Source organism: Myripristis murdjan, chromosome 1 (genome assembly GCF_902150065.1).
Source record: "Myripristis murdjan chromosome 1, fMyrMur1.1, whole genome shotgun sequence".
NCBI lineage: Eukaryota > Metazoa > Chordata > Actinopteri > Holocentriformes > Holocentridae > Myripristis > Myripristis murdjan.
In genome coordinates this window covers 19,245,412-19,261,942 of record NC_043980.1, presented here as the reverse complement: position 1 = coordinate 19,261,942, position 16,531 = coordinate 19,245,412, and the positions used below count along the sequence as shown (strand labels likewise).

At 39.5% G+C, this 16,531-nt stretch overlaps 2 protein-coding genes across 2 annotated transcripts; both read right to left on the bottom strand.

Annotated features, from left to right (window-relative positions):
* Positions 1 to 7,882: 7,882 nt before the first annotated feature.
* scpp7 (secretory calcium-binding phosphoprotein 7) lies at positions 7,883 to 10,677 on the bottom strand. The gene is made up of 8 exons (XM_030055839.1): positions 10,609 to 10,677; positions 10,138 to 10,182; positions 9,878 to 9,925; positions 9,738 to 9,779; positions 9,297 to 9,356; positions 8,728 to 8,886; positions 8,425 to 8,475; positions 7,883 to 7,948 (listed from the first exon to the last, which is right to left on the bottom strand). Exons 1-7 carry the CDS (start codon positions 10,675 to 10,677, stop codon positions 8,428 to 8,430), a joined length of 471 nt encoding a protein of 156 aa, XP_029911699.1. The 3' UTR covers positions 7,883 to 7,948; positions 8,425 to 8,427.
* Positions 10,678 to 12,575: 1,898 nt separating this feature from the next.
* LOC115362052 (proline-rich proteoglycan 2-like) lies at positions 12,576 to 15,205 on the bottom strand. Its single transcript, XM_030055827.1, has 7 exons — positions 15,073 to 15,205; positions 14,570 to 14,884; positions 14,143 to 14,199; positions 13,421 to 13,570; positions 13,240 to 13,275; positions 13,080 to 13,118; positions 12,576 to 12,968 (listed from the first exon to the last, which is right to left on the bottom strand). The coding sequence occupies exons 1-7, from the start codon at positions 15,124 to 15,126 to the stop codon at positions 12,576 to 12,578; spliced, it is 1,044 nt and encodes a 347-aa protein (XP_029911687.1). The 5' UTR covers positions 15,127 to 15,205.
* Between the last annotated feature and the right edge of the window lie 1,326 nt (positions 15,206 to 16,531).

Below are 16,531 nucleotides of genomic sequence, written 5' to 3'. Positions count from 1 at the left end.
CTTTAATTCCTAAATGACGTATCTTCGGACAGCTTTGAAAAAATACTCAGACAGAGAGATAGATGGGTTGATTTTAACAATCTAAGTGCATGGTCTTACTCATGGCACAAGTGCATTTAGGCTGTGTCCAAGTCTATTTCTACCATTTATCAGTGGAAAACAGGGTTGTTGTGCCAGGTGCCTGGTTCAAAAGGGTTGTACTTAGTTTCTCAATTAATCGTGGGTGTGTTTTGGGAACAACATTCAGTAAACCAGCTCCAGTTCGCTCTAAACAACAGGCACACTTGGCTCATTGATATTGTGATGGTGCATTTGCCAGGTAAGAAGAAACGCTTCCATGCAGAGAAGAGAAGTGAGAGCGCACAAGCAGACCATCATCAGCAACAGCAGGACTCCATCAAACCTCCCTGAGGTGAACCAGGCATCCCTGTGTGCGTAAACACATCCCTATGTGAGTAACAAGCAGTGTATGCGTGTTGCAGGCGCACATTACTATCCTGATAACCTGTCCTTAAAATACCAGTGACATCCTGCAACATTGACTCCAGACCTGATCTTTGTTGGTCAGTTGCTCACTTTCAATCGCCTCAAGGTAGCAATGTGCCATATAAGTGCACAGACAGGCGCAAGTGCAGTTGTATCCACACAACATAGGCAGTGAACAGCAAAAGGACAATTGCACCTGCTGGAAACTGACAAAGATACTTGCGTCACGCTTGGTGAAACTTGGCACTGGGTGTGAGATAGGGCCTAGCGGCTGTATTCATCTATATTGAACTGAAATATTATCATCACATTTTGGAAATATACAATCATTCATCTTCTTGCACTGAAAGGTGCCAACTCAAGAAGAAGTTGTAAAAAAAAAAAAAAAAGGCATCTTTTACATTTACTCATTTTACCTCCACTATGTTGCCCTCTCTGTTCTGCCTCTTGTCATCCACATCAGTAGCGGATCCAATGGCGCCGGTTGCCCAGACTGCCTGTTCTTACAATTTTATCCTCCAGCATGACTACACTGTTTTCTATATGTCTCTGTGTGTTTGAGAATGTGTGGTTGTGTGTGTGTTCAAGTTCATATATAGGGGGAAGTGCAGGACAAAGACCATCATAGTCATGTCAAACCAAATTAAACTTCTAAAACTGCAGATGTTGACTTTTGCTCTTGAACAGCTCCAGGCAAGAGAACATATGAAGGGGAGACGGTCATAAATAGCTTCAGAGGACGGCGCCTGTCTATTTGTTGATCTTTCAAGAGGCAAGTGTAAGCGAGCTAATGTGATGGCATGTTGTTACAGGCTCCAGTCCTCAGGGAGAAGCATGAAGAATAGTATGATTAGACCAGACTCTTTACTTGTCTGACATAAGATGTTTTTGCTTAAACTTTCACAACCCACTGTAGGGGAAATCTGCAAAGATAACAAGGAAAATTGTGCTCATCATCTTTTGTAATTATAATAATATATCTACCATGCAGAATACATAATACCCTTCATCCTCAATATTTCCTGTAGCCGTCAGACAAAGGCAGCTTCAGTTACCACCTGCTCTAACACCACCATGGTATTCAGGAAATTAAGAGTGAGTGTCTCTGACTGGAGAAATAAACTATTGAAACACTGTCATTTTCTGCATTTCTGTTTGATCAAATAATGACAGCACCAAAAGCCAGAAGTTGCTTGTAAATGCAGACTTTAATTCACCAGGAAAAGGACACCTAAGAGAGGCATTCAAAATGAAAGAAAATGAAAATTTGCAGAACATTTCCTCATCAACCTGCTGTGCTCCATAGTTAAAACTGAGAAAAGGATGGCAGCAGGTCTACAATAGGCTTATCTATCAAGACAATTAAAGGGAAGCAGGCAATTCTGCAGGCTTAATCAGTTTTACACAGATAATATTGCCATAATTTGATGCACTATATAATTCCAGCATATGGTAATTGGAAAGAGGTTACTTTATGATGTTTGGTTAGCTTCAGTAAGTACATACATACATGTATCGTAAAAATACATAAAATACATTAGGTGCTAATTATTTAAAATATCATGTGTTTCACTGTCATTGCCCAAAGGTTAGGTGTGATGGGATAATCTTGCTTCCTTCCCATTTGTGCGTTATGCCCTCACTGGCAGCTGCAAAGACAAAAAGATATTTAAACATATATAATATTATTGCTTTAACGCACTCTTCCAAACACCTACACACTAGGAGTTTGGTTCCATATTGCTTCAACTATATACATTTTATGAATTGATGATCACCTCATTTGTCTGTGTGGGCTGGGCTGGCTGAGCTGGTTGCAAAGGATCCTGAGCCTGAGGAGGACTGGCATCAAAAGTTGGAATCTGAAAAAGAAAAACAGTTTGAGATGAGAACTGTGCAAGAAAGACAAACAAGGAGTGAGTGTGAATGCTTTCAAAACACAGTAAGATGTTTTTTTATGTTCATTTTCCTCACATTGGGGGTTTGCTGGGGAGTGTTCTGAGGATATTCGAATGGGTAAAACTGTGGGGGGAAAAGAACAAGTGACAGTTAATAAAACATGTTTCTTCAAAACTAGGAAATAGACCAGAAAAGGATTTTGAATGTGTGGTGTCTCACATTCTGAATCTGTGGCAGAGACGGGATGCCTGGCATCATCTGAAACAAAGGTAATTGTGTAATTCCTTACTGTTTTATCTACAATAAGCAGTCAATTGATGATTGCATTATGCATTACTTTGTATCTCAGTTTGAAATATTTACCATCTGCCCTCTGAAATCATAGGGGTAGTACTTGAAATGGGAAAAGAGAAAAACAAAAATGTCAAATAGTTGCAACATGCATAAGTAAACCATGATTTATACACAATACATGACAGTAATTGCAGCCAAAAACAATCTTTTGCTAGTTTATAATTTGGTGACGACAGTAATAAGTCATGATTCAACAAGCTGTTAATTGCGCCACTCGTGCTCCAGTAAACAATCATTGAAGAGATTCTGCTTTGCAGGTATAAAGGGAGCTGTAATCTAAGGAAAAAAAGCAACACTTACAATTTCCACACTCTTTCTGCCTGGTGCTTTAGGCAGGGAATATTTAATGATCGCTTGAGAGGGAAAGGACTGCAGAAAAAAGAGATGAAGGGATGAGAGGGAAATGAAATTCAATGAAAAGCAGTGAGCAATTGTGAGAAGTTTTTCAGTCCTAATTTGTGAAATGGATGGATGAAAATAATGGATGTTTGTTTAAGATATAGTGTATAGTGTCTTTACCGGGGAAGGGCCGGCTCCACCTGTAGCAGCACCTCCGAATGTGTGGGGAAACAGCTTGATAGAAAAACACAAATATCTATAAATGTTTGCATTACCTCATTCACTGTTGCAGCAAGTGGAAACTATTGCATAAATCCTGTATCCCACTGAAAACAAAGCCTAATGTGAATTGTAGGGAAAGCTCATAAGAAGTGAGGAAGTGTTATAATTAAGGCTTTCCTTCTATCCTTCTTGAGTCAAATGTATATGATTGCGTTTTCATCATGTATGATGTGTAATTTCAACATTTTTATCCCAAAATAAAAATCAAATCAAATCATCAGACGTACTATTTCCATGCTGATGGGGGCAGGAACTCCAGGTTGTGGTTGAGGTTGAGCTCCTGGGTAGGCAGTGTTCACCTATATGAAGATAATATATGATATTATACTCAGGTTGAGTATGTATAGGCTAGTCAGTAGACAGTGCATTCCACACAGCAATTGTTCTTTCCCACATTATGTCTGTACCAAAACCGAGACTTTCTCAGCAGGGTACTATGCATATCATTCATTTTGCATGCAGCAGAGCAGAAGTTACACAACTCACAGCAGGAGCAGTTATCTGTGGCGCTGGTTGTCTGTTGGCTCCATAATGAGGCAAGTAATGAAAAAAGGGCTGCAGATGAAGACAGAAATAGTAGTAGAAGCAGTAGAAGACATGGTTAGATGTAACAAAATCCACCCTGGCAGAGAAAAAAAGCATCAACATTATCTAATTTTCAAACTTACAGGTGCAGCAGAGACCGTGCTGGCCAGACAGAGGCACAGGATGGCAAGTTTCATTTTTGCAGAGTTATTTACGACCTACAGGCAGAATTGATTACCCATTTCATCAACAAAATATTTGAAAATGCAATCAAACTCTGAAAACAGTGTCTGTTCACTGTCCCACTGGACAAGTATGCATGAACTTATTTCAAAATTCTTGGTAACTCACCCTCTGTGTTATGAAGCTGAAGCCAGTGAAGGAGGTGACTGTCAGTTCAGCGTACTGTCCACCGAGTTTTTCAGGCTTTTAAAGGGTATCAGCTCATCTCAGAGCCAATCAGAGTCGATGAGTGATGATACCCAATGAGTAGGTAGTTGTGTCTAGTCTTGAGCTTTAGTAAATGACCAGTGGTCAGATCCACTTTCTGTCTAATAGCAGACTCTGGCTGATTATATTGTCTAGCAGAGTGCACACCTTAGCACTGCTCGCTCCTCACTCTAGCATTCATGACATACACACATATTTTCTTCATAGATTTTAGATGCCACTGCACAGCTGCAGTATTCTTGCATATATACCAGAAACAGTAATATTATATAAAAATTTGTCTTGTAATCATAGAATTGTTTAGTAGTCCAGCGGCTACGTGCAATATTTTGATGGAATCGTGCACTTTACGATACAAGCATGAAATTTGGCACACTGTTAGAGCATGCCCTAAGGATCATTTTTGGCTATAGGGCCATCGCAGAGTTGTCCCATGGTAACGGTGGCAACCATTTTTCAAAATGGCTGACGCCTGCTGTGATTTTACCTGTAACTCAGGTTCTAGACCACCTAGGATCTTGATCCTGGTGGCTAATCCGACATTTTCAAAGATGAGGAATACAGTGGTACTATTTACAACATGCTAGCAACTACCTAACTACATATTTCTGGCATTCAGTTAATTAAATAATTGTAAAAACCATCAAAATATGTATTTCGGTAGAGTATACTGTACATGTTTTCTAAGATGTTGACAGATATGCCATGAAATGCATGTATGTTATGGCAATGGCCAAAGTGGAACTATACAGCAATACAGAGGATACCATTTAGCCTAAAGGCATTTTTAATAAAGCCAAAGAGGAAAGAAAGTGTGACAACACAAAGTTACGTATCATGGCACAGTCCACCACAGTAGCAAAGGGCAGTGCACTGAAGTGCTGCCTTGGCACATTTGCATCTTCCACAACACCTTTTTACAACCACAGTGGAGGAGGTCGCAACATGCCAGGCATGCTTCTGGTAGTGTGGTCCAGTGAACTTCCCATCCACCTGTCATAATCAGAATCAACTTTGTTGTCACATGACACATTTTACAGGTGTAAAAAAGTGGGTTAAATTATTCATTCATTCATTCATTCATTCTGTGTCCTTCCTCTTCCACCCCGAGTCACCTGGGGAGGGGAGTTCAGGGACTGCAACCATGGCCTGTCCCCAGCAGTGACCAGCTTGGTAGGCTGCCCTCTTTGTATGTTGTGCTGCTTGTGTTGGGGGAGAGTCCATCAATCATTCTACCTTTTTGGGTGAACAGCTGCTTCCGTGATTCCTGGCTGCTAGTGCGGTCATACAGCAATACCACAAATTGTTCAAGAGGCTCCATCCAGTCATCTACGGTGTCTGCTGTGGTAGCCAAGGCACAGAAGGCACGAGTCACATCACTGAAGTTCTTCCATGTATCCCATGTTACCTCCAAATGATGACACAATGTCAAAACCAGTAAAGGCAAGCAGCATGATGCTTTGAGCATGAAAACCAGGCATGTCCACCAGCACTGTCACAAATGGGCAAGCTGAGAACTGGTACCAAGTCAGACTTCGTGGGCTGTTTGATGGACCTGGTTCCTTCACATGAAAATGCATCCATTCCCACTGTCCAGGTCATCATTCCTGATGGGGCTGCTATCATGAACATGCTACGACCTGGTGCTGCAAAGACATTTTCAGATTATGCACAGCAAGTGTTCTTGACATACATCGCATAGCCACCGGACTATAGTGCTTGCATGCAAAGAAACACATTCTGCATCCATACCACAACTATGACAATAGCAGATAGCAAGTACATCAACTTAAACCCATTGGTGGGGTAATTATTTCAAATGCACACTGTGTGGCCAAGCTTTGTTCAAACCCCCAGAACTTTATTTTAAATTCTAGTTGAGATCTCAAGGTTTCCAAAAAATACCAAATATGCCCTCTTGAACTACAGGAAAATGTGTATAAAATGATGTACGAGACATTGTTATCTTTTCTATTTGATATAATAGTCCAGCCTTGAAATAATGGCATCTTGGGTTTGAATATTTTCCTTAATGTAAACCTGACAACAGTTAGTGCTGGTGGTGCAACCTGATTGGACAAGAGGCATTGCATGAGTGCTGATATACAGTATAAGAGCACTCTGGTGTTTTACTATTATGTATCACTCCGCCTTCAGTAATAGCTGTTAGTTGCATTAATTAAGAATGTAACGTTAACCAAAAATAAATGGAGTTAAATCAAGAATTGTTGTCAGAAGACAAAGTGTGGGAGGAAGGAAGAGTGTGGAACAAGTGTGGAAACTTTTACTTTTACTGGCAGTGCTGCCTCCCAGACTTGGTGATTCTGGTTTTGGCTATGGCTCAGGAAGAGCTGCTTTACAGCCACTTTTCAGAGCAAGATAGTAGTGTTCAGGAACCTGTTCATGTTTGTCACTAACCGATCCATAATGTTACTGCGCTGGCACATCTTAATGAGCCACAGGAAAGAAAAAAAAAAAAAAAAGCTACTGGCAACAGTCTTCCTGTGTCCCATTTCCTAAGCACATGAAAAAAGACTATATCTAACTAACAGGCTTAGGTTTTCACTGTTTTACTGAGCATTTAATCAGATCAAATATCTGTTGCACATGCTCAGCACCGATGGCTGGAGGAACAGATCAGGTAGCCACAGTGTTCAATTCAGCTGCTTGATTTTTGATGGAACTACTTGTGTTGGTGAGTAATTAATAATGTGTTGTGTCTTCTCACCATTTTTTGATAAAAATCCGAACTGTATAAATGCTGTGATAATCTTTGGCCTGTGGCCTCGTGCATACGACTTAAAAACAGCTGTGATGATATTCTGTGTAACAGCACTCTTGTATGATATTGCTTAAATATCATATAGAAAAAATACTTATGACTGTGGAGCTACTTAAGGGAAATTTTAAGGGAAAATAAAACTCCAAAGGGTTAAGTCAAGTCTATCCAGACCACTGGCATGTACTTAGGAAGCGCTGTATGAATACAAAACATAGATAGAAATTCCAAACTTTTTTTCCCCAAATGAATCATAGAATTAAATGATCTTAAAGAAACATCTTCATGTTGATGCTTGGATATGCTTCAAAGGGTACTGTATGCTTGTGCGTGTGTGAAAGAAAGGCTTGTGAAGTGGAGAGTATATTTACAGAGAGGTTTTTTAAATAGCAGGGTTGAGGTGTATGAATATAGCAATTTAACTGCAAACAACTGAATGTGGTTTATTCCCGTTATCTCTTAAAAGCACAGGATTACACACTGGCTACTTAAAAGGTAGTGACCTCTGGGATTTCTCAGATAGTGTGAAAACTGATGAAACTGTTTATTTAATGGCATATTCCACAGCTTTATGTGCTATCACTACATGAATATTAAATAACCTCAAACAGTACTTATTTAAAATAAATACCACAATGGAGACTTTGTGAATTAGTTCATGATGTTTATTACCAAGAATACTGATAACAAACTTGGCCCATAACACAAGGGAAAATCCAGGAGCTAAAAAAAAAAAAAAAAAAAAAAAATCTCATGGCATAGAACTATTTCTGTCAGTCTGCTTTGGGAAATTCAGAGCGGTGTTGACGGGACATCGTTGACATACAATCAGTCCTGAATAGGGAGAAGAAATAGCACAGATAAAATACATAACACAAATATATCTCTACTATTGTATTGATAGCAAATAAATAAATAAACAAATAAATAATAATAATAATAATAATAATAATAATATGAAACATAATTGTGAACTAAAAAAGATAAGCAAAACAAGAAATGCAAGCTGAGTGCATCAGAAAATACACAAAGCAGACTACCAAAGAAATGCAGAAATATAATCATTTGCTGATGAGACTCAAGCCGTGAAAAGAAATTACAAATTTTCCAGTAATGTATTCAGATGATTGCTATCATTCCCCCAAGAACGGAGCTAATGATGCTCTGATATACTTTAAATTCAGAAATTCATTTAATATAATATCTTCTGAAATTACACTTGATGTTTTTATGTGTGTGTGCGTATGTGTGCATGTGCCTGTGCGTGTGTATGCGTAAATAGCAAGTGTGTGCAGGCCATGCTGACTCACATTTTACTCATCGTCATCATCGTCATCATCATCATCTTTGGGTTTGGGAGCCTGAGATGATAAAGGTTTCCGATGAGCCAATCAGCAGTAAAGACAAACTCAGCAGAAACAGCTGGTAGACAGTTTCCCTGACACACTCATTTGGAAATAAACTCAGTGCCATGATTTCCATGTCAGTGAGCTCACATCACTTGTATTGAGAACCTGCTGTACTTTTCCCCCTGCACAAACATGCGATCCTGACAGTTTTCAATGTTCAACAAACTTCAGTAGCTGCCAATGAAAAATGACAGTCATCCTTACAGGGACGGCAGCTGCAATTTGGAGCATGGGTGCAACTGGTGCAACTGGTGCAGCTGGTACAGCCGGTGCAGCAGGGGCAACAGGAGCAACAGGGGCAACAGGGGCAACAGGAGCAGCAGGGACAACAGGAACAGGCTGGTTGAAACCAAAGGGGTGGAACTGAAGGAAATATTGAGGAGAAAAGACAGTTCATAGTGAGCATGTGAGGGTCCATTATCGAAAATGTAGAGCTGATTGAAGTAAGTAGAATTCAAAAATCAAAACAAATATCAACTGACATAGCAAAGGACAGGGATTTTGACTCAACATTCAAATTTCAAGCTTATTTATTGTTGTTGTTGTTGCTGTTGTTGTTGTTGTTGTTGTTGTTATTATTATTATTATTAGTAGTAGTAGTAGTAGTAGTAGTAGTAGTAGTAGTAGTAGTGGTGTAAGTATTGTTTTTGTCAGTTGAATCTTTAGGGCCCTCGCTTCAAATTTAATTTTGCATTGTGCACCTTAAAGCAGACTGCCCTTCTAAGTGCCTACAATAAAGTCTGTTATAGTCATGTACATCTGGTGTCACTTACCACCTCCTTACTCTCTTTGCCATTGGGCTGGGGAATTTCCTCCTTGATGAAACCATGGACCTTTTTATGAATACACACACACACACACACACACACACGCACACACACACACGCACACACACACAACTTTTTAAAACTAAAATGCCTCACATATAATTGATGCAAAGACAGCTCTAACGTATAAATATAACATTATTTTGCTTCATTCAGTTGGCAGGGTAAGCTTTCATGATACTTAAAATTCTTTTCACTGCAAAAAAATCACAACTTGCTCCCGCACTCACATTAAAGCTCTGCTGTTTAATGTGAGTGCGGGAGCACTCACATTTGGGGATCTGCTCCTAGCACCACCCATTTCAGGAGAATGTGCACGTTGATCAAGCTTTAATACTTAAAATTTTTTGCCAGGTGTGCACACGCTGTGCCAATTTATCAACTCACAGGTCCTGCAATGGGCTGTCTCTGGGCATCAACAGGGAGAAGCTGTAAAACACACACATATTCAGGATAGTAATGATAGACAAGAGCTGTCTTTGTATGCAAATGCCTAAAAATTTAAATAACCAAAAGCTGGCTCTTACCACTTCCAGACTTTCGGCCGAGGCTCCATCAGGGGCAGCCTGGACTGCCTGTAAAGATCAGATTGATAGAAAAATGCTCTCTTTACATGGGTGTGGGACACAATGAGAGCTGACATCCACAAGCACTGTGCAGCTACACTCAGTGGTGATCTGATAATAATGGACCTTGATGAAAGACGTGCTTGGCCAGTGGCAGAGCTTCACAAGTGAGCGTTGTGGGTTTTGTGTTTTTCATGATATTCCAGTTGACAGTTTCTTACCTCAGCTGGAGCATGATGGAAGTCGAACTCCATGTACATTTGCTGCTGGAAATGGTGTTAAGAGAAAATACTCTAAATTTAATCAGCTGCAGCTCAGTATATCAATAACCAACATTAATTGTTATTTGTAAAATGTATAGAGTTTAATGTAATGGTGCTGTATTGTACTATAATATACATGTGAGAAAAAGTGAGAAAAGTGAGATATAAAAGAGACAGATTAAGATGTTTTGTTGTTGTTGTTGTTTTTTTTCTTACAGGGGCGCAGAGAGCCGTCCCAAGGATGCAGGCAGCAAGCAGGAAGCCTTTCATTTTGAATGAAGCTGTGAAACAAAGTTGCATTATTTTATTTATACTTACAGTAATACAGTACCTTGCATCAGTCTTAACATCAATGCTATATAGAGCATAGTTTCAAGCAGTTTCCATTAAGAAATGCAGCAAGATATTTCTTAGGTGGTTCATCCTTACCTTTCCCTTTTTAGCACCACACGAGTACTGAGGGATGGTGGTGGAGAAGTGGGAAGAGTGGAGAGACATCTGCTCCTATTTATTTGCTGCTGAAACAAAAGGACCATCAATCCTTTGGCAGGTGTTGGTGATAATCCAAGGACTGTCTGTTATAATTCCCCCCCCAAAAAAGTGCTTTGATAGCTGTATCTGTCAGAGAAATCTCAAAATACATTTTTGGCTTGAAATGTGCATTAATCATGGCTGATCCCTCAATCCTGTGTATGATCAGGTGCCCCGTTACAACATCATAAGACCTAATGAAATCACCTCTGGCTGTGCATGAAGGGAGTCTGATATGTCAAGAGCATGTTAAATATCCTGTCTGTTAAAATGAGTATTATCGCTGTATTGACTCAGGTGAGTTTTCTCTGGATGTTTAATTACAACTGGTTGTGAGGAACAAGGAAATATGATACACTTTCTGATGTTTGAAGCCTATTATGGGGGCTCATTTTATCACAAAACCTATGCTTTTATTTAAACAAATCATAAATCATTACAGATTCATATCAAATCTGAAGTGTTACTGTATATATTCTTGGGGTCTGGTATTAAATAGTATAGTACTAATGACTAGTTAGAAAATGTAGTCGTTGGTCATCCCTTTAGCATCAAAGGTAGAAGTGTTTTATTCTAACATTTTTAATATGACATTATACTGCAGTAAGCTAGTAACAGTGAGGGGAACCGCAAAATTCTAAGGTACACCAAATTACTGACTACTTCACATGTAAAGAGGGCCTGGACACAGCCCAAATCTTATTAATTATGTGGAAAAGGTCTGAGCACGATGGTTAATAACTACTGGTCTACTTATCAGCCGACTCCCCTAACATTATGGAGTCACTGGGGTGAAAAGCACTGATTCAGGGCATGTATTGACCATATTTATGTCATATTGTCAGTGGTGAGAGGAAGATTACAAGAGGGGAAAAATGCCTGTTTTGTGCTTTTTTTTTATTCAATAGGAACTGTTTGGAGTATAAACTGATATATTATGGTATCAATGGTAAAAGTTTATAGTATCTTCAAAGCCTTTCATAAAGCCACAGCTTCGTGCGTGCAGTTAAACAACTTCAAGACTGGCTGGTTTCCTACTTCATTTAGAGTGAGGCAGGGAGTTGTACTTTTCCTTACATTGCCTACCCTTTACATAAATGACTTAGCTGAAAAAATTAAGCAGGTCAATCTTGGCATTGTGATTGATAAAATATGAATTTAAGTATTTTGTTAGATGCTGATGATATTGTTTTGGTAGCAGACTGATCGTTAATAGTAACAAAACACAGATTATACATTTTAGAAAGCATCATGAATGGCAAAGCCACCACATAGGTGTAGGACACTTAAGATAAAGTAAGTCATTAAGTCATTTAAGTTATATTTTGCTATATTTAAGTTATATTTTGTTATATTGTGCATTTTGTTGATATGTTCTGATGTAGTGTCGTGTTAACAGAAAGTTAAAGTCCTCCAATGCAGCTGTTCACTGGACAAAATCAGGAGCTTGTGGCTGCACCAGGCAACTACCAGTTTTGAACATGAGACAGGATGTTTCTAAAAAAAAAAAAAAAAAAAAAAAATTCAATAAGAGATAGTCGAAAGAGTGTGGATTAACTGAATATTTTATGAAATGATGGCTTTTTGAAACTACCAATAAACTACAAATTATGACTGTACGTGAGATAAAATGGAGCAAAAGTTCAGATTTGTTCTTTCTTGTTTTTATTTGATATGTTATTTAGAAAAAATGCAATGATGCTAGTATGACAAAAGGTTTTCACCCTAATAATCAGTCAAATACATTATGACAAAGATAATACAAACAACCCACCATGCAACACCCCATGGATAAAATATTAATTTATACTTTGCACCTTTTCATTTATAATGTCTATGCCTTATCAGTATTTTATGGGTAACTCTCAAGGATAGTCATTAATGGCATCTGAGGTGACACTGCTGGTGGCTGCAGACTCAGGGGGGGAGGTCCTGTTCAGGTCGGGGAGCGCAGGTGGAGTGGCTTCAGACACAGATGCAGGTTTATTTTGCTGGTGGTCAGGTTGAACTGGTGTTTGGACAGTGGCTGTCTCCAGACCCACTGGGGTGTTGTTGGCACTGGGATGGAGTCCCTGAGTTTGTGTAGCACCACCAGATGCCGAGTGTAAGTCAGGCTGTCCTGGGCTGGCAGGCGCAGGGCCAGGGGCAGGGGCAGGGCCAGGGGCAGGGGCCTGGCTTACAGGTACCATGGGGTTAATGGGTATGTTGGGGTGGATACTGGGCAGATACACACCCAGACGGCTCATTCTAGCTGCCACCTGAAACAAAAAGACAGGGATGAGGAAGGTGGGATCAGTGGGTTCGTTGGGTTCACTCAGTGTGGTATTTCTACATCTTGGGAAACAGATAAAGAATTTGGCCTGCGTTACCTCAAGCTCCTCTGAGCTTAGAGCACCAAGTGGAGAGTGCTAGCACAGAGAAACAGAACAAGTAAAATAAAACATCAGGCATAAAACAGTAAAACCAGGCAACACAGATTAATTATGTTAATATTCACTTCCTATAGTTTCCACACATTATATTACTTACCATTGGCTGCTGAAATGTGTATATGATTTGAGGAGCCTGTGGATAAAAATCAGAATGCAAACGTCATTCCATATATTGGTGCTCTAGCCATCCTGTGCAATTGTAAAATCCAGATTTACTGCCCCCCTCATTTGATGAGCACCACCGTCAGGGTCAAGGTTAATGTTTAAAGATGCAGTACCTGCTGCTGCTGTGTTTGTTGAGGAGTATTTCCTGAAGCAGTGGGACCTGAGGGTATTTCTGCAGGTGTCACTGGATTAGTTGGTGGCTGATGTGCTGGACTTTGTGGGAGAGGTGATTGGAAAATCATTGGGAATCCATATGGGGAGTACTGGGGGAAAATGGAGGAACAAAAATGTAATTTGCAAAATTCTTCATTTTAACATTTTTCACCAGTTGTGCAACTGTATGAGAAAAACTGATTTCACAACATGATACGTCTTTGAACAGTTTTCAACTCCAGCCATCAGTCAGTTCAACACAATGACATGTAATTACTTTATCATGTGCGGTGATGATACATTACAGGTAAGCCAATATCATGTCTGATTTTTTTGCCAGTCTCTGAATTTCAATTTTGAAAACATAAATTAAATCTCAAAGGTATTGGAAAAGTTCTGACATCTTTGTTTACCCAACACATGAACAGTGTGTTATGGAAGACTTTCAAGTTCTTTATGTTTGCTGTGTATTTTGACAGCACATTCTGAAAAAAAAATCCATTCCCCCTATAGAAAGGTGTTAAAAAAACCTTCAGGCAAAATCTTTCAAGTTGATAAATTAAACCACTTGAGCTTTAGATGGCAAGTACTCAGCACCCAAGTATTACACCATGTCTGGAGTGCATGGAGGAGAGGAATGTTTCAGACAGCGCACGCAGTGTGTTTTTCAGTAATATCTCACCAGCTGATGCCTCGACTGTGACGGGAACACAGGGAAGTATCCATAAGGAGAGAAAATCTGAAAGTACAGCAAAGTACAACAGTCACAAACACAAGTTTATTGATGCCCTAAGTTGCTGAACAGTCATTCTGGAGTTCATCATCATTAACATTATTGTCATTATTATTATTAACATCGTGACAGTTATTATTATTAATGGTTTCATAGGCTAGTCATCATTATTGTTGGTATTAGTCGTGGTAGGAGAGGAAGTGTTTTTGAGACCTGCATGGCTTGATTTTCGAGAAAAAAAATATATAAAAAATAAAATAAATGACTAAATGACTAAATAAATAAAATGTAAAAATATTTGGGGAAAATATATGAATTAAATGTATTTCCCCCCTTTTCTCACTTGATAAGGCTTCTTTTAAATTATATCCCATACCATTGGCTGATGGGACAGTTGTGGCTGGTTAGCAAGCTGAGGTCCATGAACATTCGGCTGGAGGGGAAGAGCCACTGTACTGCCCCCTTGTGGGGACCAGGGATGGTGCTGCAGGGGAGGCAGGAGCAGGGGGCCACCTTGGGGACCTTGCTGTTGAGGGGCCCCAGGCAGGGGCTGCTGCACGTCTGGCTGAGTTTGGGCTGGGACCTGAGCCTCAGGCTGTGGGTTTGTGGCCTCTACAGTTGGGACTCTCTGAGCTGGAGGGTCCTGTCCTTGTGCTGGCAGTGGAGACACTGTATTGGGATTTACCTGAACCTACCCATCGCCCCCAAAAATAAAATTCCTTCAGTTTTGAGAGACACAGCAGCTATCATAAAAAAAAAAAAAAAAAAAAATCCACATTTTTAAATTACTGTACTCATATTTGTTACAACCTATAACACATCACAAAACAGAAAATACAATTTTAAATTGTCAAAGAAAACAAAGATGATGCTACTTACAGGTACTGAAGACGCCATTATGGCAAGACATGACAGTATGATTGTTATAATCATCTTCAAAACCTTGAAAATATCACTATTGCTTTCAGTTGTTTCCACAGTATCAATGAAAATCTGCAACAAAATGTCCACCTCGGAAACACTTCAATCAAATGATGCAGTGAACAAGGGGACAGTGACTTATACATTGCTCATGGAGTGAAGCAACCAATCACACAGCAGAAAAACAGACAAAATTAGACTCATTTGCTTGTGTGAATAAAGCAATGAGCTGGAATCCATAAACAATCCACTGATTACCCCAAACTGTCTATTTACATTTAACTGTAGTGCTGTAATGTCTAGAAAACGAACACACAAATACCTAAGAAGATGGGGCTATAGTGGTTTTCCTGTTATCAAGTAAACCATCAGGTGTGGCTGATGTGTCATTGTCTCACAAATGTAATTATGGTCAACCCAAAAATGAGCAGTGCACAGCAAAGCAATGAAAAAATGCAGATTCATCAGGAATTGGTAGACAATAGACATAGAACTCAAAACTAAGAAATATCTAGTCTGATGCCACTGCAGGCAGTTTAATAAAAGTTTTTTTTTTTTTTTTTTTTTTTTAAATCAGGAGCTGGGAAAAACAGGGAAGCAAGAAAACAAGTCAAAATCAAAACACAGGCAGTCATACCTCAATAATTGAACGGTAATATCATTAGGCTGATGCGCCACACAAAGCAATCAATAACAAACACACCATAATTATGGGCCTGGTGTGATATTACCAAAATACACTTTTTAATTTCACTTGAAAGGTAAACAAGTGTGCAAGTGTGTGAACTCATGTATGTGGACACAAAAAATTAAAAATGCACTGCAAGCGTCTCAACTTAAAACCCAGACACACAGGACTGGACACACCTCGTCCGTGAGCTCATTGGTCCTCATTACTCAGTGGTTCTGTTGCTACTCAGACATTCAAGTCTGCTCAGCCTGATGATGCAAAGGTGACATGTCAGCACCAGAGCAGTAGGGGGCAGACTGAAGCTGAATGCCAAAACACACTGACAGAGAATCAAGTCTCTTCTTGTCTTCAACGATGGGTAGCTGATGTGTGAGGGAGTTGGGGGTTTTAGGGTGATGAACAGAGAGGGTGCTCGCTTTGGCAGGTCATCAGTTTTACAAGTCATAACTCAGTTTTTACATATTGTTAAAAGATAAGGGTTAGAAGTTGTACTCGAGCTATCTGGAATGCAGTTTTTACACATCATAGTAGTCTGGTAGGGAGTTGGGGGTCCCATGCACCCGAAAGTTATATTTTTCTAACCTAGCTTTTTCTAATCCTTAAGGTGTCTAGTAAATGATTTTTGATGTTAACAGCGCAAATTTTTGTCCCATGTATGATTTTTTGGGCCATCTTTTATGGCCATCCTGGATTTTCAACTGTGAAAAATGAAAACTTTAAACCTAC

Bases quoted from the DNA above. Each gene is read 5' to 3' on its own strand.
- scpp7 (XM_030055839.1), bottom strand. From the start codon at position 10,677: ATGTCTCTCCACTCTTCCCACTTCTCCACCACCATCCCTCAGTACTCG. The intron at 10,183-10,608 runs GTAAGGATGAAC...CACCATTTCCAG, and splicing joins GTGGTGCTAAAAAGGGAAAG to CAGCAAATGTACATGGAGTT. The intron at 8,476-8,727 runs GTAAGGATGACT...TTATCATCTCAG, and splicing joins AAATTGCAGCTGCCGTCCCT to GCTCCCAAACCCAAAGATGA.
- LOC115362052 (XM_030055827.1), bottom strand. From the start codon at position 15,126: ATGATTATAACAATCATACTGTCATGTCTTGCCATAATGGCGTCTTCA. The intron at 14,885-15,072 runs GTAAGTAGCATC...GGCGATGGGTAG, and splicing joins TAATGGCGTCTTCAGTACCT to GTTCAGGTAAATCCCAATAC. The intron at 13,119-13,239 runs GTAAGTAATATA...TCTCTGTGCTAG, and splicing joins ACACATTTCAGCAGCCAATG to CACTCTCCACTTGGTGCTCT.